The sequence below is a fragment of the Micromesistius poutassou genome (assembly GCF_964030765.1).
Source record: "Micromesistius poutassou genome assembly, chromosome: 24".
Taxonomy (NCBI): Eukaryota; Metazoa; Chordata; class Actinopteri; order Gadiformes; family Gadidae; genus Micromesistius; species Micromesistius poutassou.
The window spans coordinates 7278989-7305214 of record NC_140294.1 but is presented as its reverse complement, the minus strand read 5'-3'; the positions used below and the strand labels follow the sequence as shown (position 1 = coordinate 7305214).

The following is a 26226-nucleotide window of genomic DNA, read 5'->3' as shown; positions in this document are numbered from 1 at the left end:
TTGGAACTGATGCACCAAAAGTGATGGAGCCTTGGGAGCTCATAAACAGCCAGGATGAAGGACCTTATGCTGTCAGAACCAGGGTCGGTTGGGTCATTAATGGTCCACTTCGTGGTGGGAGCAACAAGAATAAAAGTGACTGCTCTGCTGTAACATCCAACCGGATCTCTGTTGAACATCTTCAAGAAATGCTGGTTAAACAGTTTAACCATGATTTTAATGAGAGGTCATCAGATGAACAGATTGAAATGTCCAGAGAGGATGTCAAGTTTATGAATGTTATGAATAACACCACAAAGTTAATTGGAAGCCATTACTGCATTGACTTACCCTTCAGGCAGGAAAACCCTCTCATGCCAAATAATCGTCATGTTGCAGAACAGCGCCTCCAGAGCCTGAAAAGAAAGTTTGCCAAGAATGGTAAATTTAAAGGAGAGTACATCACATTTTTAAACAACATGGTGGCTCAAGGATATGCTGAAGTGGTGCCTTCTGATCAACTTAAACAGAGTGATGGAAATGTATGGTATATCCCTCATCACGGGGTTTATCATCCCAGAAAAGGCAAGCTGCGAGTTGTTTTTGACTGTGGAGCAGCATACAAAGGGACGTCACTGAACTGTCAGCTTTTACAGGGCCCTGACTTTACCAACTCTCTAGTTGGAGTCCTTGTTCGATTTAGACAAGAGCCCGTTGCAGTAATGGCCGACATCCAAGCAATGTATCACCAAGTTCATGTTTCTGAAAAGCACATCAACTTTCTCCGCTTTCTCTGGTGGCCTGGGGGAGACGTTTCACAGGCTCCAGTGGAACATCGCATGAAAGTTCATTTGTTTGGAGCTGTGTCGTCACCAAGCTGTGCAAATTATGCATTGAGGAGAACAGCAGATGACAATGCCGAACATTTCCCCCATGAAGTGGTCAATACAGTAAAGTGTAATTTTTATGTCGATGATTGCTTGAAATCAGTGGCCTCAGAGGAGGTGGCAGTGCAAGTGGTCAAGGATGTGACTGCGCTTTGTCACAAAGGAGGATTTAATCTTTCCAAATGGATCAGCAACAGCCGAACAGTGCTGCTGTCAATTGCTGAAGACTGCAGAGCAAAGGAAGTGATGGAGCTGGATTTGGATGTGGACCAGCTTCCGATGGAGCGAGCTTTGGGGCTACAGTGGTGCATTGAAACTGACAAATTCAAGTTTAGAACCTCAGTGCAAGAACAGCCACAGACAAGAAGAGGTATTTTGTCAGTGGTCAGCTCACTTTATGACCCCTTAGGTTTTTTGTCCCCATTCACCATTCCAGCCAAGCTGTTGTTACAGGAGCTTTGTAGGAGAAGCTTGGGGTGGGATGAAGCTATCCCCCATTCTCTCTCCAAGAAGTGGTTTGAGTGGTTGGAGGATCTTCAGAAGGTGGCTGAATTCAATGTGGATCGCTGTATGAAACCCAGAGACTTTGGAGACCCTGCCACTGCACAGCTTCACCACTTCTCTGACGCCAGCCAAGTTGGATATGGAACAGTGTCCTATTTGAGACTGGAAAAGGATGACAGCGTTCAGGTTTCATTTCTGTTGGGAAAGGCCAGAGTTGCTCCACTTAAGCAGACAACAATTCCTCGACTGGAACTCACAGCAGCAGTTCTTGCAGTTCGAGTTGACAAGATGCTTCAGAAGGAGTTGCAACTTAAGCTGGAAAAGTCAGTTTTCTGGACCGACAGCACAACTGTTCTTAAATACATCTGTAATGAAACCAGACGATTTCAAACTTTCGTGGCAAACAGAGTCTCCTTCATCAGAGGAGCATCAGATACTGATCAGTGGAGATATGTTTGTTCTAAGGAGAATCCAGCAGATGATGCATCAAGAGGAATGACGGCAGATAATTTCCTGACAGGCAGGAGATGGATAAATGGGCCGAAGTTTCTCTGTGAGCCAAAGGAGGTTTGGCCTAAATTGGATGCTGATCTTCATGTTATTCCTGCAGATGACCCAGAGGTCAAAAGGGAGTTGACTGTAAATTCTGTTGTTGTGGATTCTGAAAGTGCCACAGATCGCCTGCTCTGTTACTTTTCATCCTGGACGAGACTAAAAAGGTCTGTTGCCTGGTTGCTGAAGGTCAAGAGAACTCTTGTGTTATTGGGACAGAAGAGAAAGGAGCTGTGTGCCTCTAAATATCTCAGCCAGGACAAGCTGGAGCCAAAAGAGCAGGAAGTGAAAAGGAAAATTCAGAGCTTTAAAGCCACACTCAAAGGACAAATCTTGACTCCTGAAGATCTGGAAAAAGCAGAACAGTCAGTCATTAAGTATGTACAAGAACACAAATTTAAAGCTGAAATTTCCTCATTGAAGAATGGTTGTAAAAATGTTGCAAAAGGGAGTCCTCTGTACAGACTGGATCCGGTGATGGATAATGGAATCCTCAGAGTAGGTGGTCGGCTGGATAAATCAGCATTACCAACAGAGTCCAAACATCCAGTCATTTTGTCCAAAGATTTGCATGTATCCGTACTGATTCTGCGTCATATTCATCATCAACTGGGACATGCAGGAAGAAATCACATGCTGTCCAGGCTGCGGCAGAGGTACTGGATCATCAATGCAAACTCTGCTGCAAGGAAAGTTATATCTGACTGTGTTGTTTGCAGACGCAACAGAGGGAAATTGAACAGAAGATGGCGGACTTGCCTGAGGAAAGAGTGGTGCCTGATAGAGCCCCTTTCACAGATGTTGGAGTTGACTATTTCGGGCCCATTGAGGTTAAAAGAGGCAGAAGTCTTCTTAAAAGGTATGGAGTGCTTTTCACCTGTCTGACTAGCCGTGCTGTGCATTTGGAGGTGGCACATATGTTGGATACAGATTCCTGTATAAATGCTGTCCGGAGGTTCATCTGTAGACGAGGCCCAATCTCCACCATCAGGTCTGATAACGGCACAAACTTTGTTGGAGCTAACCGGGAGCTGAAGGAAAGTCTGGCTGGTTTAAATCATGGCAAAATTCAGAGAGCGTTGGTCCAGGATGGCATAAAATGGAGCTTTAACACACCAGCAGCTTCCCATCATGGTGGTGTTTGGGAGCGCCTGATTCGCTCTGTGAAAAGTGTTCTGACTTCAGTTCTCAAACAGCAAATTCTCGATGATGAAGGGCTCCAAACTGTTTTTTGTGAGGCTGAGGCCATATTGAATGACAGACCCATCACTAAAGTCTCTGATGACCCGGACGACCTGGAGGCACTCACACCTAACCACATTCTGATGTTAAAGGGCAAGCCAATCATGCCACCAGGACTGTTTGATCGCAATGATTTGTACATCAGGAAAAGGTGGAAGCAAATACAATACATGGCAGAACTGTTTTGGAAGAGATGGATTGCTGAATACTTACCAATGATGCAAGAGAGACAGAAATGGACAAGACCAAGGAGAAATCTCGTTCCTGGAGACATCGTCCTCATTGCAGACGCTGCAGCCCCAAGAGGATCTTGGCTGATGGGGAGAATCTTGGATGTGAGAGCAGATGCAAAGGGCCTGGTACGCTCTGTGCGCCTTCGGACCAGGACCAGCATTCTGGAGAGGCCTGTGACGAAGCTCTGCCTGCTGTTGGAAGCAGGAATGTGACACCATGGACTTTCTCTCTCTCTCCCTCCCTCTTTTTCTCTCTCTCTCTCTTTTGTTGTTTCAGGTACATCATAAAGAAGAAAGTGAACTGAAGCTAATGCATGAACTGTCTAGTCATAGATTGGGTGGAGGGAATAGCTCCTTTGATAAATTAAAGTAATTGTGATTTAGTGCACAATTAGGGGCCGGAGTGTTGGAGCTATTTATTTAGTTGTAGTACTTAGTGCTGTTTAGTTTATTATTTTGTTTAGTGAGTATTTAGTTTTTGGTTATTCTCAGTCAATTTGCTTGATTTCATTATGATTAGATTTCTATTAGTATTCTAGTTTATTATTTGTTTACTTTAGGTGTTTCTTGTTTATTATTTGTGTTTTGTTTCATTTGGGCACGGTAGGGGGGCACCTGAAGTTATATAGGTAGGCTGTCGGTAAGGGACCAGCATGCACCTGGGTGGGCAAATGGTTTTTTACCGGAGCGGGAGAGGCACAGGAATTTTCTTTGTTCTTTGTTTGCTCGCTGTTTGGTTAAATAAACCACGCTTTTTGTTGAAACTGGACATCTGTTTGGACATTATGTTTTTCCCATCCGCGTACACCACAACCCATGGTGCAACAGTGGCCCTTTGATTAGTATAATTTGAAGTTTGATTTGATACTTTTATCTGTTTGACAATCGGCTGCTACACTGTGCACTCATTTAAGAGGGGAGTCTACCAATAAGCAATCGGATTGGTGTTAGTTTTATAAAGTTGTCAGTTAGTACTTTTGGGATTTTAAGGAGGGAAGGATGTATATATTTTTAATTTGATGTGCAATAAATACTGTGTACTAAATGCATTGCAGTGTAAGAGAGAGCCCTAACCCTAACCCTCGTAGAGAGGGAGGGGGGGAGATTGCTATTGTAAATACAACAGCATTGTGTGTGAGAATAATGATTTTTTAAATTAAACAACAGAGTCTACGCAAATGTGAATAAAATAAATACTGAGGTAAATGTGATGTGTGATGTCCTCAGTGGTCGTGAGAGTTGTTCACTCTGACTTTGGGATTGTGGGGAACCAGTTGATTTATTTAGTTTTTAAAGCCCTGATGGGGGACAGCTGGAGGGGGAGTTTGGTTTGGAGGGAGAGGGGAGGACGTAGGGAGAGAGGAGGACGTAGGGAGAGAGGAGGACGTAGGGAGAGGGGAGGACGTAGGGAGAGGACGTAGGGAGAGAGGAGGACGTAGGGAGAGAGGAGGACGTAGGGAGAGGGGAGGACGTAGGGAGAGGAGATTGGGAGTGTGGTCGAATCCCACAGCTCAGCCTGCTTATGTTTTCAGGAACGGAGGTTTTTCAGTCATATAGTATATAAGTAGTCTGTGTAACTTTGAAAGGCATCAATAAGGCAAAGAAACCCTTGAAAACGTAATGTGAGGTTTATCCAATGCCCTTGCACTGTTATCACCCAAAACTGCACAGTACATTTATTGTTATATTCCATAACCTGCCCATAAATCTGTGCATTATATATATATATATATATATATATATATATATATTACATGTATATCTATATTATTTAAATAGAATGTCTTATACTCTCTGTACACAACCCTTCTTCTTATCTACCACTGTAGACATGTCCTCTGAAACGTGCATTTCTCTAACTCCACCCTGTTGTACATAATTCACCTCAACGTCTCGTTCGTCTCCATTCCTCCAGAGCGAGGGGCGGAGGAGGTCTGTGGCTTCAGGCAGCCCGGCATCATTCTCGGCTTCCCTTATTTATTATGAAATAATAAATTAAGCTTTCATGAGTGTCTCTTCACCATGGTCACATGGTTTTATCTATTTTTTACTAATTATATTTTTGAAAAAATGTTTTGCAATTGGAATAATGATTACTGGACATAGTAAGCGTAAAAAATATATTTGGTGTTACACTTGCAAGTTTTCTCTTCAAAATATTTTTTCTACGATTTTTGATGTGTTATTCATGAAGATACACAAGAAGGTATGGGAGGAGATGCTTCATTTATTTATTTCATAGCCAAATGTATCTATTTATTTTCTCATTTTGACTCACGTGGCATTCCATAGAAGTCATCACATAAACATGGTTAAACAACCGATCAGTTCACTTTTTAAATGTAGTTGAGTTGTAGGAGCTGATAATGGCCTGTAGGGGGCAGTCGGTACACATAGTTAATACAATTAAAATACTTAGTAGCAATATTGATGTTGTATAATATATTAACATAGGTGGATTACGTGAATATTGTTAAATAATATGCATGGAGAACCATTACAGGAGTTTAGGTTGACATTAGCCAAGGTAAATTACAGAATAAAACTAACTGCACCTAACATTGAAAATTCATTGTGAAAAATTCACAATGTAGGATTTTAATTTATAAAGAATAATTGGGAGAACTTTACTATATATTTTCAACATTTTCTACATACAATCTAACTACATATTTGAAATACTTATATTTAATTCAATTATGTTAACAAAACATAACAAATGTTCAACTTGTCAATAATAACAATAATAATAATAGCAATAATTACCAATGGAACAAGGTTTATTTAATTATTTTGTCAAGTTACAAAAAATATAACTTGACATATCAAAACATTAAAACATTGATAGTCTTTGGAATACAATATATAACCTATTCACAAACAACTGCATGGAGCAGGATTTGGGGACTTAAACAATTCTGCTTCATGCATCAGTTTGTGAAAGCCGATGCAGACTGTAGACTTTGATTCATGGTCCAGCCTCTGGATGCTGGTACGAGGCTCAGAGAACTGTTGATCCTCGTTATTAGGCTGGTCTAGAACCCAGAGGAGGCGCTGCTGCTGTTCAGTCAGCTGAGGTGGACGGTGGCCATCCTTCTGCAGGGTTGCCGCGGATCTTGAAAAGTATTAAAAGTCATTGAATTTAAGTTTCCATATTTAAGGCCTTAAATGTCTTAAAAAGTCTGGAATTATTGGGTGGGCGGCATTAAATTTAATCGGGGGGAGAATTAATGAGCGGGTGTATTTTGTTTAATTTCTATTTTTGTATCTTGTATATTTGTTCAGTTTTACGTTTCATTTTACAACCTACAATGTCCGGTTGGTCAAACCGATACGCTAGAACAGTGGTTCTCAAACGGTGGAGCGTTCTCTAGTGGTAGGCTACGCGGAGTATGAACGTTTTTTTTCGTCTTCACGAGAGTTGAGGAGAACATTCCTACGTCATCGTTCGACGTGATCGTCCGTTGCCAGGCAACGTTCGACGCTGAGGGGCACGCGTCGGCAAAAATCTATGCCTAATAGCCTATTATGAATGAGTTCGCAAAAAATATATATTAAATGCATTATGTAAAATACATTTCAGTTATATTAAATAATAAATCAAAATATTGGCAGGGACAATCCTTTCTTTCCAAAAGTTGGTCGGGACATGTCCCTCCGTCCCTATGCAAAATCACTCGTGGAAATATTCAAATAGTTGGCGCCATTTTTCCAGGAGTTACGAGAGAAATCCAAATTTTGAGATAAAGTAATTTAACGTAGAAGAATAGTGTTTCTCCATCTCCGAAAATAAATTCTGTGGTGCCGCGGGAAAGAGGAGAAACGGTTGCATACGACGCTGTTAAATCCATGGTTGCAAATCCCTGTAGCCATGGGCAAGTGTAGATTTAATTATAAGTGGCAAGAAGAAGATAAATATCGCGGCTGGCTAAAACCAGCGGCTGATCAGCATGAGGCGCGGTGTGAGCTGTGTAAGAAAACCTTCAAACTTGGAACAATGGGCTGTGGAGCCCTGGATTCCCACATGAGGTCAGAGAAACATCAGCGCTATTTAAAAGTTCAGAAAACGAATATGGCCATTGACCCGTTCGCTGCTGCGAAAATATTTCCGAACATGCCCGCACCGACAGTCTCCGCAACACCGAGCCGACCGACAGTCTCAACACCAAGCGAACCCACAGCCGCATCAAGTAGCCGACCCACACCAGCTGTAACAACTGCATTCAGCGCGTTCTCTACGGCATCTGTATTGAAGGCAGAAGTGCTGTGGGTTTTAAACACCGTGAGCCACCACCACTCCTACAATTCTAATGTAAATATCAATTCAGTTTTTGCCGAAATGTTCCCGGACTCTGAATTGGCCAAAACATTCAGCTGCGGGAAAGATAAAACGGCCTACTTTGTGAGGTTCGGACTTGCGCCCTACATTAAAAAGCAGCTGATCTCCAAGGTTAATGAGGACGCGTTTGTGATCATGTTCGATGAGAGCATGAACAGATCTACAAAAAACAAACAGCTCGACCTGCACGTTAGACACTGGACAACGGATGAGACTGGTACCCACGTTCAGTCCCGCTTCTTTGGCTCGCAGTTCCTGGGCCATTCGACGGCGGATGATCTGCTGGAACATTTCAAGGTAAACTATGCAGAAGGTGGCTTTTTTTTAATGCATTTATGTATTCCCTTTTATATTATACTAGCCTACATGTTACTTTGGTCTTATTTGGTTATTGTTATTATCATGTATATCCCTGTTAAAATGGGCATTTCTTTTGCCTTCATTTGCGTTTTCTGTCTGTCGATATGTTTTTATTTATGGTGTATTTCTTGGCTTAAGTAATCCCATAAATTAGATCCTTCAATGGCCCTCTCATGATTTAAGGTTAAATACATGAGATAGGCCTACAGTGTTTCCCACAGACCAGGTAGCAATGTGTGGCGGATTTGTTGACGGGGGGGCATTATCGTTAATAGAAAATGCGGATCATTTTCTTTCTCGTGTGTCTCGTTTTTCGCCCGTGCCTAAAACCGCCACTGCTTATAATGCTAAAGCCCAGTTCAGACCAAAGATTTGCGACGCAACTGCTTGCAACTCGCGACTCCTTGCGACGAGACGGGCTGAGACGTTCTAAAAATGGGGCAGTTCACACTGCTGCACCGGGCGGCGATTATTTTTAATTTGGTTGAGAGTAGGCTAGAGTTGCTGTGTTTCGCCATTCTCCACTACTTCTGCATTGTAGTAATTCGCTGGAGCTTAGTTTGTTCTTCTCGACTGCAAGGAAAGCTCGGCTTCACCTACAATTTCGAAAATTAAATGGTCAGATATATACTGTTGTGTTAACATTTCATTGATTAAAAATGCGTTAGAACACGTCCATCTCGAAGACGAGTCCGTTCAGAATCAGCTGCTTATCGCAGGTCGACTGACTCGATTTCCTTCTCACACTTACGTGTTTAATTTGCGTGTTTAGACAGATGGGCGCGCACACACACGCGCACCAAGCATCACCCGCATTCATTCATTCTATTAAATACTCACTTGCGGTAAAACTGTTTTCTCACGATCAAATACTCTTCAATCCTAAAAGTAATGGGCTTGTACACGATGTCTGGGTCAAGAACATATGTGTTTGCTGTACGGTGTTTGCAGATGCATTGATTTAAAAGTACAACTTACCGCTGTATCAGCTGTTCTTTCCCAAATCATTTAACCAATCATTTACCCTAAAACTAGATTTTGTTTTGGAAGCCTGGAATATACTTTGCTCGAATGTATTATTGTTATTATTATTTTAACGCATGGCATAGCCTACTATACTTCATTCATGTTCATTCATGCAGCCCTTTGGAGAAAAAAAAATGTTTCCACAATCCACACGCTATTTCTATGCAGTTTCACACGTATGAATAATCTTTGACATCATAATATTTAACATGCAAGTGTAGTGGTGCCTGGTTGCTGCGGGGGAAGATCAGCTTTGCGCCAGGTGCAAACTAGCAACGACACATGCGTCGGTGTAGAAAGTCAATTGCGCCGTGCGCAAGATAGGGCCCTTCTTCTGTTTGGCGCACATGGCTAATTTGCATACGCGCACAGGACTGTCGGAATGGGAACACGTCGGACTGGCAGCATTACGGGGGCGCGATTACGGGCTGGCGGAGTTACATTTAAAAATCGCGTTCAAGTAAAAATAAATAAGAAAAGCGGAATCAATTTGTGGCGCTCGTTCAATCTGGTGCAGCGCCACACATTGGCCTATGTGTGGGAAACACTGTCAGATAAATAAACAAAATTCCTTCTGCTACAGTCAGGCATGACCCTGTAATTTGCTTAGAATAACACCTGCTAAACCAAAATTGTTTACTGACTGATTAATGTTATTTTGCTATTGATATTGTGTGAATATTTACACACATTTTGTTTGCATCTAATTGCAGGTGATGTGATTTCACAGCAGTTTGAGTCATTCCTTTTCAAAGAGGCCAAAGATCAAGGTCAACTTTATGTCCTTCAGTCCACAAGGCCAAGGCTCCAGAGTTGATGTGTTTTTACACCAACACATCAGCGCGGGTTACCCTGAGCTCTGGAGTTTTTGTAAAAAGTTGTCACTCCTGTCCCATGGCCAAGCAGAAGTTGAGCGGGGTTCTCCATCAACAAAGAGGTGGAGACATCTCTGAGGACACCATCATTGCACAGAGACTTGTCTGTGACCATGTGAAAGTGCATGGCACAGTGACCAGAGTGCCTCTAACAAAAGAATTGCTCAACTACTGTGCAACTGCACGTACAAGATACAGGGCTTACCTGGAAGAGGAAAGAAAAACAAATGAAAAGGATGAGCAAACGCTTAAAAGAAGGAGAGCAGAAAAATGCCTTGGTGAACTAAAAAACAAAAGAAAATGTACAGAAGAAGTCTGCGAGAGTCTCCGAAAGGAAGCAGACAACTTAGCAGAGCAAGCAGAAAATACGGCCGGGACCAAAATGGCAACCCTGATTGCCAAATCCAACGCTCTGCGGAGACGAGCAAAGGACAAGAAGGAGGAGATGCTTGTCATAGATAATGACATTGAAATGAAAAGTGCTGAATTGCGACACATTCAATAAAAAGCACAGCCAAAGCCCGAGCGATTAATCTTTTTTGCCTTCAATTAATGTTTTCAAGTGTTTGCACTATATTTAAGTATTTTTGTATATTTTGTTTGTTTGTCATTGTTATACCATAAGTTTTGTTTTTGGTAAGATGGCTGTCGTTACTCGTTACTCGTTATTCGTTACTCAAACTGAATAAAACTCATAATGAACGGAGTATATAGTGTATAGTCTCGATTTTTTTGCAGCGGTATTGGTATTAAATTTTCCTTTTAGAAGTCTTGAAAAGGTCTTGAAAGTCATTAAATTTGTACTTAAAAAATGTGTAGATACCATGTTCTGGTGGCTGCAGCGGTGGAGGTTGAGCCCTTTAGTGTGTGCTGAGGGGGTCTCTCGGACCGCTAGAGTGTGCTGGTTCAGGGGTCCTGGCATCTCCTCTTCTCCTTCAGTCCCCATGGCCTCAGGGAGAGGCTCCTGTCTGACATACCGTGTGGAAACAATTGTAACCAGTTCACTTAGCTCAATGCATGAAGCTAAAAGGTTCAAATGCAGGAAAGTAAACGTGTAGAGTACATTCATGTTAAGTCTGTCTTGTGTCTGTGTCTGGCGTCAGTCTCCTGAGCTGATGGTGTCAGCTCCATTCCAGGCTCAACAGGAAACAGAAAGATCCATAGCAAGGCAAAGAACAGTTTGTTGAATCCATTGCAGTGAATAGGCGTGTGGACTGGTGAATGATGAGGTCTAACAGGTGCCTCTCTCTGTCTCCTCCTCCATGTTGAAGGAGTGCTCCTCTGCTGCACATGAGGCTCCGTGGAAGAGAGGATTCCCGTGTTCTTCCACCTCCTCTTCTGCAACCCTCCGCTCCACTTGTTGTGGTCCTCTCCTCTCTCCTCTCCTTTGGTCTCTGAAGGGTTTCCATTTCTTCTTGCATTCTTCCACTTCCACTTCTTCCACACACGCACACTCACACACACACACATGCACACACACACACACACACACACACACACACACAGCAGCCTATATGAAACTATCAGGACGTGAGATATGAATCCCCCCTCCCTCTTACATACTCCGTAGCTCCCAGTCCGACAGCAGAGATTAGGTTATTAATCGGCGTGGTAACCGTCCGGGATCACCCTCACCAGACATATTCACCTGGCTGCTCACACCACTCGCTGCGTTAAGCGGTCGTTGTACCTTTGGTTACCATGGAGACCAGGGACCAGGGGGCTGAGCGCCCTCCAGAGAGGGCGTGGAGGGGTCCATCAGGGTCCAGAGGAAAGGTTCCCTTCAGCTCAGCAGCACTAGTTTGTGGAGGCAGCGAGGAGAGAAGTCATCATCATCAGGAGACCCTCTGAAAGCAGGCAGTAATAAAGTGTGTTTATGGTTCCTATCGCAGCTACAGTTGACATGGAGCCTGTGATTTAGATGAAGTGGCCTATTGTCTATTGTGGAGTTAAGACAGACCTCCATGACGATGTGTCAGCAGGTGCATGTATTGAGCTCTGGAGAAACATCTGCTGAGGACCTCGACTGAAGAAACAGGAAATAGAAACATCTGCTGAACACCAGAGGCGCAGTTTGCGTCGGTTCAGGGGCTCACTGAACCCCCTAGTGGCCGCAGACGACACTGCAGGCAGGGATTTAAATATCCTAATAATGAATCCTTCTTTATCGTCATGCCTTGCCCTAGAACAGACATGGGCATGTCGCAGTTCAGTCTGAACTTTAGATTGATGTGGAAGTGGAAGAACCAGAGACGTTAGAGAACCTGACGCAGTCGTTACGATTCAGAATATCATCTGGAGGCGCCAGAGACACTATAGAAGGAGGAGACACATCACTGAAAAAAGCCAAGATGGCAGTTGTTTGCACATGTCCCGCCTCTTCCGGTGCCGTTGCTCCAATCATTTTGCAGGTCTTACGCGGTCACGCTTTTTGCGACACTTATTATTTTCAATCAGGAGGGAAGAACCAGCAGCTGGAGCGGCACAAGTAGCATCGACTGGAAAACTTCGACTACCTGTTATCTTGTTGGCTCGGCAGCAAAAGCTAACTTTTAAAGCTAACTTGCTGTCAGTGCAGTGCCGGTGTTGTTATGCCGTAAATGAAAACTGTGTCGTGAAGCATTGCGCATGCCCAGTCCAAGATTACCTGTAAGAAAAAGGGCTTTTAAAAACCCAAACCAAACCCTTTCAGCGATTTTAGTCTGTTTTTCATCGTGATTTCAAACATTTTTTGTGCGTTTTTTATGCCCGAAAGGCGTGGCCAAGATGGCCGCGAGTGAGAGGACTTGCCTAGAAGGACTTTGGAGGCGCACACAGCTTTTGGCGGTGATATTATATATTATATTATATAGATATTTATATATATATATTTATAATATATTATATTATTATATAGATATCTATATATTATATTATCTTATATTATTTAGATAAAGAGCTCCAGGACGCCCACCGGAGCAATGTCACAATGTCACAACAATGTCAAAATGAGTGCAGCAAAAAAGAGAAAAGTTGACTTCCATGTTGCCCTTTTATATCTTTCAAACTGACATAAGTGTGATGAAGTTGATCTTCACTTAAATTGTGTTCTATTTCATAAAATATTTAAATTACTATGTGAAAGAAATTACAAAAAAATGAATAATCACTTGTTCGCGAGTGAGGGTACGATGGAGCGTGAGATTGGCCGGAGAAACGGAGCAGCGGGGGCGGTATTGCGTTCGCTTTACCGCACTGTTGTGACGAAAAGAGAGCTGAGCCGCAAGGCAAAGCTCTCGATCTACCGGTCGATCTTCGTTCCTACCCTCACCTATGGTCATGAGGGGTGGGTGATGACCGAAAGGACGAGATCGCGGATACAAGCGGCCGAGATGAGTTTTCTCAGGAGGGTGGCTGGCTTCTCCCTTAGGGATAGGGTGAGAAGTTCAGTCATCCGGGAGGAACTCGGATTAGAGCCGCTGCTCCTTTGCTTAGAAAGGAGTCAGTTGAGGTGGTTCGGGCATCTGGTAAGGATGCCCACTGGACGCCTCCCTTGGGAGGTGTTCCAGGCACGACCAGTGGGGAGGAGACCCCGGGGAAGACCCAGGACTAGGTGGAGAGATTATATCTCAACACTGGCCTGGGAACGCCTCGGGATCCCCCCGTCAGAGCTGGTCAATGTGGCCCGGGGAAGGGAAGTCTGGGGCCCCCTGCTTGAGCTCCTGCCCCCGCGACCCGACCCCGGATAAGCAGATGAGGATGAGGATGAGGATGAGGATGAATAATCACAACTGAAATCAGCTGGATAGGCATGTAGTGATGGTGATTCAGTGATGAAGGTCTCCCTCTGGTAGCCTCAAATCAATTTGATAATTCCAAGTCTGCCTTAAGTCTGTATGTTAATGTGACCTGCACACATACATTTACAGTTTTGTTAATAGTTCATCTATCTTGAAGAGCTACAGCTGGTATGAATGACAGTTGAACAATATGCAGGGTAGTGTAGTAAATCAATCCTTGAAAGTAAATCCAGTTATTGTAACCTTGGAGTAGCTAAGGTCAGATAGGCTTAGCAAAAATAAATGTGAGGCCTTGAAATAGGCTGGCAAAGTCGAGGCAACTGTAAAGTAGCTAATACATAATTTGCACTTAATTAATTTGTACCATTTAATCGTGTAACTATGTTTAATTGCAATCGTCCAAAGTGTGGCCCTCCGCTTACTTTGCCAAAGTAACTGTGGCCCTCAGACTAAAACTGTTGCCCACCCCTGCCCTAGAATCACAAACACAGAGGGTCACCTCGTGGTGTGACTGATGACCTTCATGAAACAGGTCCTGGTCTGACTCTGTGGTACGGTGGCCTGCATGGGCCCTCTCACACACACCCAGAGAAGGAGAGGTTCCTCCTCTGCAGCTCAGCACCAGCGCCTCAAACACACACCTCTGTGTGCTTCAACATGGAGGCTCAGGGTCCTGTTAGACGGGGAGGCGGTGCATCAACCAGCCTGCAAGGCTCGTCTCTGGAGAGACGCCAGCAGCCGGGGTCTGTTTCCTGTCGGCTCGCTTCTAGAACTCTCTCCATGTTCTGCATCGGGCGTATGAGTCTGATGTGGAAATGCACTTGCTGGTATCCTGATTATTAATGTTGTGTAGACGAAGCCTCTGTTGTGCTTTTTATTCAGTGAACCCCCGACCTTAAAGTGTGAACTGATCCTCTGCTGAACACATGAGAACATTCAGTGGATCCACTGTTGTTTATCACCATTATGCTTTATTAACCAGTTACATACACAATAAACACAAGGACTCAAACAATAGAAGCAGCAGACATTACTAATCATAAACAGGTGTGCACATATCTTTAATAACTGAACATATTCTGCTGCTGTGTTGTTCCCAACAGAACACAAGGAATCAATGCTCAGTTTAAAGTCATCACAACATGATCAATAGCCTTTCCCAGACCGCTTGCATTATGAATATAATATTAAATCTGCTTTAAATCAGGTTCCATATTTGGCTTATTAAAATAATCTATCAGAGCCCTTTTGTATGAAACTGTTAATGTCTGAAAATATACAAAATATTGTAATATAATGTTTAGATTAGCCATCGATCAATATTTAAAATACATTTGATGTTAGAAATAGTCTTTGTAAAACCTGCTTAGTTAACCTCATGGAAGATCTTAAAGTCTCTTCCTTTCAGGGTTTATCAAGATCAACTTTCAGAAGCCCAAGAAAAACATACACGTGTGTGTGTGAGCGCGTGTGTTTATACGTGTCTGTGTGTGCGCGTGTTACTGTGTGTGTGTCTGTATATTTGTGGGTTTATATATGCATGTCTGTGCGTTTATGTGTGTGTGTTTATGCGTGTGTATGTGTGTGTGTGTGTGTGTGTGTGTTATTATATGTACGTGTGTTAATATATGCAAGTGTGTGTGTTAATATATGAGTGTGTGTTCATATATGCGTGTTTGTGTTCACGTGTGTCCTCAGACAGAGGGATGAGGAGAGAGAGAGAGAGAGACTATAACTCACACAGAGAAGCTGAGGAACCTAAAAATGGAGAGAACATAGAGAACCCAAACCCAGGGAGGAGGTCCTCCTGGGTGAAGGAGGTCCTGAAGGTGTGGATGTGTGTCAGTGTGTCTGAGGACCCTCCTCCACCTGGGGACACTCTGTAGAAGGACAGAGTGCCAGCAGGCCGGTCCAGATACACTCCTACTCTGGTAGAGCCAGCGGGGCGGAGACATATGTCTGTCCGTCTACCGTTGTACCGGGCAGAGTAACCATCATAACAAACAAGACTCCAGGACTTGTTGTTCCATCCAAGCTGGCTGTCACCACCCCCTCCTCTCCTTGTGATTCCTCTGTATGTCACTGCTATATGAACACCTCCTTTCCACTCTACCTCCCAGTAACAGCGGCCAGTCAGAGCCTCTCTACACAACACCTGGTACTGGGAGTCAAATCTCTCTGGGTGATCCAGATACGACTGGACCTCTCTGACCAGCGTCACCTTTCTGTTGTCCTCAGACAGAGAGAGGAGTCTGAAGGCTGTGTTTGGGTCCAGTGTGAGTTCACAGGCATCTGATGGAGAACAAGACATGATGAGCTACTGAACCCTTCTGCATCTTCATCATCATCATCACTAGTACTGCTGGAAGCATTGACATCTTAGATATGCTAGGATGCTAAATCCGAGGACGCTCAGGCACACACACACACACACACACACACACACACACACACACACACACACACACACACACACACACACACACACACACACACACACACACACACACACAGCTGATTCATGCTTTATTCTCTTCAACACTTCATCCACTTAAGCCATCATAACTTGGTCAAAATTCAACCGTTTACCATCATTGAAACTATTAAACAAATCTACACATTTGTATCTTCAATAATATTTAATCAGTCCGGACTTCCAAGTACAGACTTCCGAGGACGCGAGTACGCACCTACAATTGGAACAGCAGCGGTCTCGATGACGTCATCACCTCAGCTCTGTTAACTGCTTTACGCCCTCATGTAGGCATATACTACTGAACAATTTAAACAAATGATATAAAACTAAACCCCAGCCTCTTTCATTTTAAAATAGTATGTCAATATGTTGAATGAATATAAATGAAAAGATATGCTTATCGTGTGTATAAGCTATTCACACAACTTTTTATATGTAGGGTACAGATGCGCGTGCCTAACTGGCTATGTAGTTGGAGAGTAGACTATTGATATAATAATAATAACGAATGAGCGAGAAATGACACAGATTAGAACACACACACACACACACACACACACACACACACACACGATCGGATGGATCCGACCAAGATTTTCGTTGCCGTTGTGTTGGGTTTCCTCTATCAGCGACTTATACAATAAAAACAAATTCTATTAAACAAAACCCCAGCCTCTTTAATTTTAAAATAGTATGTCAATATTTTGAATGAATAGGCCTACATTTTTGTTATATATGTCAAATGTTCCTATATATAGCCTATTATTATAGCTTACATACTAATATTTTAAAACATGGGAATGCGAAATGCATCCTGGGATATTTAACGGTCCAAGTCCACACAAGTCACCTCCGATGCGTCCTCGGTGGAACGGCCAGTTTAAGAACGCATGGAGAACACACACGGGTTTTACGACTGTACTGGACTTTGATGCGTACTTGGAATTGGAACAGTACTTGGGCTACGACTGATGACGTTTCACGAGAACGCAAAGTACACAAGTACAGACGAGAACGCAAATTGAGAAACGGCCTCTCTCTCTCCCTCATGGACTACAACAATGGACTACAATAGTGGACTACAATAGTGGACTACAATAGTGGACTACAATAGTGGACGTTGTCCGACCACTTTTTTAAATGTCAGCCACAGTTCGGCTTTCGGCCCCAACCTCATTGATCGACCCGGCAACGTTTTCCCACGCCAGTTTTTTGCTTTTGGTGCTGATTCCGGAGGAAAGAGAGCCAAACAAGATCTTATTTCTGGCCTCTACCTCAGAAATCGGCACCTCCACCTCACATTCACTAAAGTTATTTTTTCTTCCTTTCTCCATTTTCTCCTTTCTCCTAACGAGCGCACTACTGCAGGTTTATTTATACTAATTAGCATATTAAATGAGGGAGGAGACGGGTGGAGATGGAAATGGGTGGAGAGACGGGCTTGTGCATGTGCGCTCAATTTCACGTTAATTGGGATGTACAAAGAGAATCTGTGTGAAATCGTGCTTACGCAAGGATTGATACATCCAGATTTTTTTGTGAGCATCAGCTTTCCAGATTTTGGCGTCCGCAAAGTTTTAGTCAGAAATCCACGCAAGTCTTACACAACAACACACAACTCACTGCCTCCCTGCTTCTAGCCAATCAGCTACTAGCCACCACCAATATACTACCCGGCCTTCTTTCATCCGCCGTCATGTCTCGTCTCCACCTTGGATTATCACTCCTGCTACTCCAGACTCTTAGGACTCTCTCCTCTACTCCACCAACTTCTGGCCCACTCAGCTACACCGCCGCTGACCTTCACCGCCTCAACAATAACCATCGTCTCTCTGCTGCTGCTGCCCCTGCAGCCAGCACAGCCGGAATCCTCCGCCGACGCCGCTACATCCATCCAGGTTCTGGCCCCTCTCGCAACCAACACCTCCCCCATGGCTCACCCATCCCCTCACTCTGGACTAACTCTCGCCCCCCCGTCACCCCCACCTGCCGTACTGCCAACCTCACTAACCTCCGTTCCCCCTCCCCTGCCCCCCCATCCATCTCCCTCGCACTGCTGAACTGTCGCTCCCTCTCCAACAAATCACCCGTTATATCTGAACTGCTACTGGACAATAACATGGATCTGCTCCTCCTCTGTGAAACATGGCAACAGCCCCTGGACTTCTACGCTCTCAATCAAGCCACTCCTTCCAATTACAGTTACATTTCCAAACCCCGCCTCTCTGGCCGAGGGGGAGGCGTTGGCGTTCTTCATAAACAATCCCTGTCCATCACTGAACTGAACCTCAACCTCCCATCGATCTCATCCTTTGAACACCTTGCCTTCTCCCTCCCCAACTCTATCACCACTGTTCTAATCTACCGTCCTCTGCAGCCACACCCATCTTTTCTCTCTGAACTGTCTGAACTCCTCACCATTGCGTCCTCTCTCTCTTCCCGCCTCCTACTTACCGGTGACTTCAACATCCACACGGACAAGCCGACCGCCCCACTGACATCTGATTTCCTCTCCCTTCTCGACTGTTTCCACCTCACCCAACACATTGACTTCCCCACCCATACCAAAGGCCATATCCTCGACATAGTCTGCTCCGCCTCCCTACCCGTATCTAACCCCCATCCTCTCCCCTTCCCACTCTCTGATCATCTCTGCATCCTCTTCTCTGGTCCTCTACCCTCACCTCATAATCCCAAAAAGCGCTCCATTTCCTACCGCAACATCAAATCAGTCAACCCACTCTCACTCTCCCAGCTCATATCCTCTGCCTTCCCCCCTGACTCTGCCCCCTCTTCCCCTGACGACTATGCCATCATGCTCAACTCCATCCTTTCTGACTCCCTTGACTCCCTTTCCCCCTGGAAGACTTCCTCTGTCTCATTCACTAACTCCGCCCCCTGGTACACCCCGGAACTCCGCACCATGAAACAGACTGGCCGCCAACTCGAGCGATTATACAAGCGAACCCGCCTCACCATTCACGCCGAAGCCTACAAACATCACATCTCCTCCTACCGTGACGCTCTCCATGCTGCTAAATCCGCCCACTTCTCCACCCTCATCAACAGCACCAACCGGAACCCCCGCATCCTGTTCTCCTCCGTCAACAAACTGCTCCAGCCGCCGGACATTAATCCACCCTCCTCACCTGACCTCTGTAACTCTTTCCTCCTCGCCTTTAACCATAAAATATCCCAAATCAACAGCTCCCTGACTGCCGCCGTTAGTAACTCCTCCACCCCCACCATTCCTATCCCCCCCCCCCTCCCTGACCACCCACCCTTCCCTTCTTTCACTGCCTTCTCCCCTGTTGACTCCTCCCACATTTTGGACATCATCACTGCGTCCAAGACAACCACCTGCTCTCTCGACGCCCTCCCAACGACTCTAACCAAGGCTTGCCTCCCTGTCCTCACCCCCCACCTCACCACCCTCTTCAATCAGTCCCTATCTCTTGGTCATGTTCCCTCTGTCTACAAACTTGCCTCCATCACCCCCATCCTCAAAAAGCCCACCCTTGATCCAGCCAACCTCTCCAACTACCGCCCCATCTCCAACCTGCAGTTCCTCTCCAAAACTCTGGAACGCATTGTCGCCGCTCAACTCCACAACCACCTCCAGTCAAACAACCTCTATGAACCCCTCCAGTCAAACAACCTCTATGAACCCCTCCAGTCTGGCTTCCGCCCGCTTCACAGCACCGAAACTGCCCTTGTCAAAGTAATCAACGATCTCCTCACCTCTGCAGACTGCGGTGCCCTCAACATCCTGCTTTTCCTAGACCTCAGCGCAGCCTTTGATACTGTACACCATTCCATCCTCCTCAAAAGGCTGCGCCAACAGGGTGTTGAGGGCACCGCACTCGACTGGCTCACCTCCTACCTCACCGACAAGCAACAGTTCGTCTCCCTCTCTGGCCACACGTCCACCCTCTCTCCTGTCACACAGGGGGTCCCTCAGGGCTCAGTCCTCGGCCCCCTTCTTTTCATCTGCTACCTCTTCCCCCTTGGTCACATCATCCGCAAACTCAATCTCGACTTCCACTGTTACGCAGATGACACTCAGATCTACATCTGTACCAAAACCACCCAAAACCCTCCCCTCACCCACATCGAAACCTGCATCTCTACAATAAAAACATGGCTGACCCACAACTTTCTCAAACTTAACAGCGACAAAATAGAGCTCCTCTCACCAAATCCACTCTCAATAAAACTGGACCCATCTCACTCACCATCGACGCCTCGACCATCACTCCCTCCCCCCTGGCACGCAATCTTGGTGTTATCCTGGACCCCACCCTCTCCTTCGATCCCCATGTCAGCTCCATTGTCAAGACCTCCTACTTTCACCTCCGCCGCATCGCCAAAATCAAACACTGCCTCCCCCCCCCCTGCTACTGAATCCCTTATCCACGCCTTCATCTCCTCCCGTCTTGACTACTGCAACTCCCTCCTCACTGGCATCACCTCTCATTCTCCATACTCCATACTACATATTCTTCAAACTCCATAGACTCCAAATGGTCCAAAACTCTGCTGGACGCCTCCTCACTCACACCCGGTCCCGTGAGCACATCACTCCTGTTCTCCACACTCTCCACTGGCTCCCCATCAAACAATGTATCAGTTTCAAAATACTCCTGCTGACTTTCAAAGCTCTCCACCACCTGGCCCCGCCCTACCTGTCTGACCTCCTCATCCCCCATCGCCCCTCCCGAGCCCTCCGATCCTCCTCCACTCTCACTAACACCCTCCAAACTGAAAACATTCGGTGACAGAGCCTTCTCCAGGGCAGCCCCCCGACTATGGAACTCTCTTCCCCAACCTGTCCGCGACTCTCCCTCACTTCCCACATTCAAATCCACTCTAAAAACCTCTCTCTTTTCCCAAGCCTACGACCTCCCCTACCCATGACCACCTTCATCCCTGCCCCTGCCCTTGTCCCCCTGACTGTCATCACCCTTTTCGTGTTTTTTATGTCTTCCACAATGTAAGCGTCCTTGGGTCACTGAAAAGCGCTATATAAATTTCATGAATTATTATTATTATTATTATTAACAGTAGGACACGTATAGTTAAAAGCCTAAACAGCCTCGTTGGTTGATAGCAGCATAGGCTCTGTTTGATTGAATAAGGGTTGTATTTCTTGCCTACTACCTCCCACCGATCCACTGCCTCTCTGTCCTCTCCCTACCCTTCAATCACGTAATGATGATGATCTGACAACGCACGCACATCGTAAAAATAAAAAATAAGGAATGTATCACTACTTATTAATTGCTACTAATTATTATTACTACACATAGTTCATGCGTTATATAAGCACTAGTAAAAAAAAGTGTGTTTGTTGTGTGTCAAGTTGTTAACTGATGCTATAGGTTAGACTACGACATAGTAATGTTACCAATTGTCTTCAGGGAAAAACATTTGACATGTTTCATTTTGTTCTGTAAAATAAATCTTTATATTTTAAGAATATTGAATGTACATTTGACAGCCCTAAATCAAACTAATCAGATACTTACACTTGTTTAGAGCTGATCTCCGGTCAGCCAGCTTCTTCATCTCCATGTTCATTGTCTCCTCCAGCTGATCCTGGGATCTCCTCACGAGGTTAGTAGGGGGAGAGACTGGTGAGGCTACAAGCAGAGGAAAGCCAAGAAGAGGTTCAATATGAAGACCCTGATTGGGAAGACATTCAAGAACATGGTGTTCAAGAACACCACCTGTGTTCAGAGCAGAGTGGAACGATCACATCGTGTTTTGGGGAGACAAAGAACATAGGATTTCATTCATGTTCTCGAGATGATTGGTCTTGTTTTAGTAACAGTGATAAAATGTCATCAATTTTGGGTTCAATTGCTCTTCAAAAAGAATATGACCGAACAGTGGTATGGGCGGTGTGGCACAGTATCATACCGGAGACATTCTGGATCATTGGACAACCCTAAGACGAATCAAACTAAACAAACACTTACACTTCTTCTTCTTCTTCTTTACATCTGGTTTAGGGACAGGCACCTTCCCCATCTGCATGTTCAGTGTCTCCTCCAGCTGATCCAGGGCTCTCCTCAAGGTCCCAACGTATGACGGAGGACGGACCTCCACCGTCGTCCAGTCCCTGGTGGGTGGAGGATCCTTCAGGGATCTGAAGTTCTGGAGGAGGTGGAGGTGGTCTTCAGTGTATGAGAGCTGCTTCACCTCTGATCTTCTATTGGTCAGATCTTCTATCTCCTGCTCCAGCTCTTTGATGAGGCCTTCAGCTTCTGTCTCTGTGGATTTCAGTTTCTCTTTAACCGTTTGGTTGTGATCATCCTGGCACTTTTCAACAGAGCGCTTTAGAGCAGTGAAGACCTGCAGACCATCGGCTATCTCTTTGTCTGCGTCTGCTTTGCTACGTCCCATTGTGTCTCTGATGTCCTTAATCTTTCGTTGTCTCTCCTGGATCATCTGCTGAACTTCAGCCTCTATCTTCCCCAGCTGGGCCGTCTTCACTTCATATTCCTCCTTTAGAGGTACAACAGGATGGGACTTGTGGTCCGTCACTGTGCACAACACACACACAAACACCTGTTCAGTCTGGCAGAAGAGCTCCAGGAGTCGGTCGTGTTTCTTACACACCCTGTCCTCCAGACGGTCCATAGGCTCGACCAGCTGATGTCTCTTCAGGCCAGCGACTCTCTGATGAGGCTCCAGGTGGGTGTGGCAGTAAGAGGTAAAACACGTCAGGCAGGACTTCACGGCCTTCAGCTGGGTCTCAGTACAGACGTCACAGGGAACTTCTGCTGGTTCAACACAAGGCTGCTCTTTGACTGGTGCAGAACTTCTAAACTGATCAACTATCCCTGATATGAAGGTATTAACCCGTAGATCAGGTCTTGTGTGGAACAGCTCGTTGCAAACAGGACATTTGTACTGGACTTGGTCATCCCAGAACGTTGTAATACAGGTTCTACAGAAGTTGTGTCCACATGGTGTGGAGACTGGGCTGTTGAACACATCCAGACAGATGGAACAGGAGAAGTCCTCTTCAGACCAGGAAGTAGCAGAGGCCATTCCTAGAAAACATGGATAACAATAGTAAAATAACAGTTTGAACTTGTTCAAATGCAAGTGCTTTATACGTTATATATTTTGTTGTTTCAAGCTGAAATCTTCATCCAATAGGAGGTACAACATGAAGTCCTGCAGACAGGACAGCTTCACTGAGGATGAGGGGTCAATATTTTGGACGCACCTTACAATATTTGTCTGATTATTTAGTTTAATTTAAATTAAAGGAATTATACATTCTCAAAGTACATTTATATCAATTATTGTCTAAAATATGGGATAAGTATGTGTCCAAAAACAAAGTTTGCATAGGGTGAGAAGTCTTAGACTTCTGCCCAGTTGAAACAGCCGAGTGTCACAACGCTACACTTTCACTTTTAACATGGAAGCACTTTTTCTGTCCCTGAAAACTAGAGGTTCAAATACAACGTATCCAAATGACACAAAACCACAACATTGGAAGTTATTCAAATAGTCATGACGTCCGTAATCGATTAATTGCAGATTTTATCTAATAAGCATATTTCACTGACTGAAGTGATCTACTGCTTTCATAAGTATTGCAAAATGAAAGTCATAGACACCCTCAATTTTGAAAAAGTGAGAAAGTCTGAGGAGTGATACTGAACTGTAAACTGAACGGTATACACGCAATATAGAACAGTTGGGAACCAATCAGATTGCTTGATTTAAGCCACCTGTTTTATAAATTCTCACAGAACTAATGCTGTAAATTGTACAGGGAACCCTCTAACCTGTAACGGTATGAAAATTTTACCTCACGGTTATTGTGACCAAAATTATCCCGGTTTTCGGTATTATCGCAGTATTTTTAAAAGTGTGTTCAATATGTTCAGAAAGCACTGATAGGCCTACGGAAACTGAAATAGTTAAGTGTTTATTATATTTACTTATATTATCAAAAGTGCAACTTTTAACATCAAAGGAACAAGGGTTCAGCGTGTAAACAGCTTATTTGTCAGGAACATTTACAGTAGCGCAGGTTTAATCCAAACATTCAAGACATAAAGAACAATATGTAAACAATTACTCGCTCTCCGTCTCCCGCCGACACTTCCTCCGCAGATCGCCGTGACAGCGACCTCCTCCTCTCCTCCTCTTCCCCCGCTCAGCGCCCGGCTACAACCCATAGCGGGAGTTGTTTTGTACTTTGACTCTTGTGTATAAATACTACTACGACGACGACTACTACTACTTAAGACAGAGAGAACTGAGATCTGGTTCATTTCCCCGCACATCAGGCTTGAGGGAAGCCCAGGCTGATCGTCCGCTGAACTCCTATATAACGGAGTTATTAACTGAATTACTCTATAATATACTACTATCTACTGCTTTGTCGAATCTGTTTGGTGTTTGTGTGTGCGTGTGGCACGCGTATCCTGGCTTGTGTGTAAAAACACTGGCTCCGATTGGCTACCATGAAACACGACTCTGCCTTAGCCAATCATAATCGCTTATCTCGTCGTTAACCCACCCGGTCTCCGTCCTCACTAGCAGTTTGTGTGTGCAGCCAGGGGTGCATTCGGATTACGCAGTTTATTCAATCAATTCATAGTAACGCACCGCATTTAACTGTCAGTAACGCTAACAGCGTTGTAACGACGGAAAAATTAGTTAGATTACCCGTTACTGAAAAAATAACAGCGTTACCTAACGCCGTTATTTTAAACAGCCTTATTCCAAACATAATTTTATTTGAAATGAAAACGGTAATTGTTATTGACAACAATTTTATCGCGGTTTACCGTTACACCGGTAACCGTTACATCCCTACTCTAACCTGAATGAACTTTGAAGGGTTTGAGACCAGAGTTCTGTCAGGGTTAGAGTCCTAGAATCCGGGTTGGACTCCCAGAGAAAGTGGGTATACCACGTGGGTATACCAGAGAGACTGTTGATCTGATCTTAAATACATTGCACTTTCTAAAATGCTTTTTTAACTTTAGCCTTTATTTCTATTTATTTTACTCTTTTTTTTTTATTTTACTATCTATTATTTTCTTTTTATTGTATGACAATGTTAATATGTGAAGCACTTTGAGTCTGCCTTGTGTATGAAAAGTGCTATATAAATAAAGTTGCCTTGCCTAACCTGGTGCATCATTAAAAATATTAATGTTTAAATTAAGAATTGACCCCAAAGCACTTTATGTACTTTTTTATCAAACATGACCAACAGCCTGTCAGCCTGTTGGTCATGTAAGTACCAATGCAGTATCAATGCATAGAACAACACTGCCACCTACTGGTTGAGGAGGGCGGGCCATTTGTGAATCAAGAGCTATTTGCTTGTGGATCTGTGCGGATCTTCGACAAGAATGTCTCAAAAATGCGTAAGTGAGGAAAGAGATGCGCGTGCGTGAGTAATGATCCACAAACGTCATACGTCATACGTCATACTTCACGAGCAGAATTTTCAGTTTTGCAAATGGCTTTTTGTTTTTACAAATGGAAAATTGTGTATTTACAAAAACACAATATATTTACGTATAGTATGTAAAAACCAAAATACAAGTTACAAATTATAAATTTGTATTTGTGGATAGCAAAACACGTGTGCAAATCAAAAATATTTGTAGATCACCATCTGTGCGTTTACAGATATTAATGAGACAAATTTAAGCCCATACTATTCAGGATGGGACATTGCAGACATTCCAATGTCATGCCTGTTAAATGTGTGATTAATGTGCGCCTATCGGCTTTAGAAACTGGATAGATTACCATATCTACATCATCCTCTGGCCAAATCATTTTTAGGGTAATTTGAAGGGATTGTAACCTTTTCATCAAAGACCCGCCTCTCTCCTCCTCATTAGCCTTTAAAGCTACAGGAACGTTTGTGGAGCTCATTGTGGGACTGGCCCGTAGCGGCTGTAACTCTGCACCAAGGATGA

The 26226-nt window shown here is 44.4% G+C and overlaps 1 protein-coding gene across 10 annotated transcripts in view; it reads right to left on the bottom strand.

Moving 5' to 3' along the window:
* Nucleotides 1-26226, bottom strand: part of LOC311369525 (E3 ubiquitin/ISG15 ligase TRIM25-like) — a 67148-nt gene that overhangs the window by 40373 nt on the left and 549 nt on the right. For 8 of the 10 annotated variants that reach the window (XR_014640123.1, XR_014640124.1, XR_014640125.1 and 5 more), the window contains exons 1-2: nucleotides 24360-24934; nucleotides 22234-23313 (exon numbers count right to left, since the gene is read on the bottom strand). Coding sequence is in view for 7 of the 10 variants with exons in the window: in XM_084487739.1 (XP_084343865.1) it covers nucleotides 22234-23313; nucleotides 24360-24567 (1288 nt within the window). In the remaining 3 variants the exon portion in view is untranslated. Of the gene's footprint in view, nucleotides 1-15398; nucleotides 16069-21780; nucleotides 21895-22233; nucleotides 23314-24359; nucleotides 24935-26226 lie in introns of those variants that run through there. The other 2 variants (XM_084487737.1, XM_084487745.1) reach the window with 2 other exon arrangements.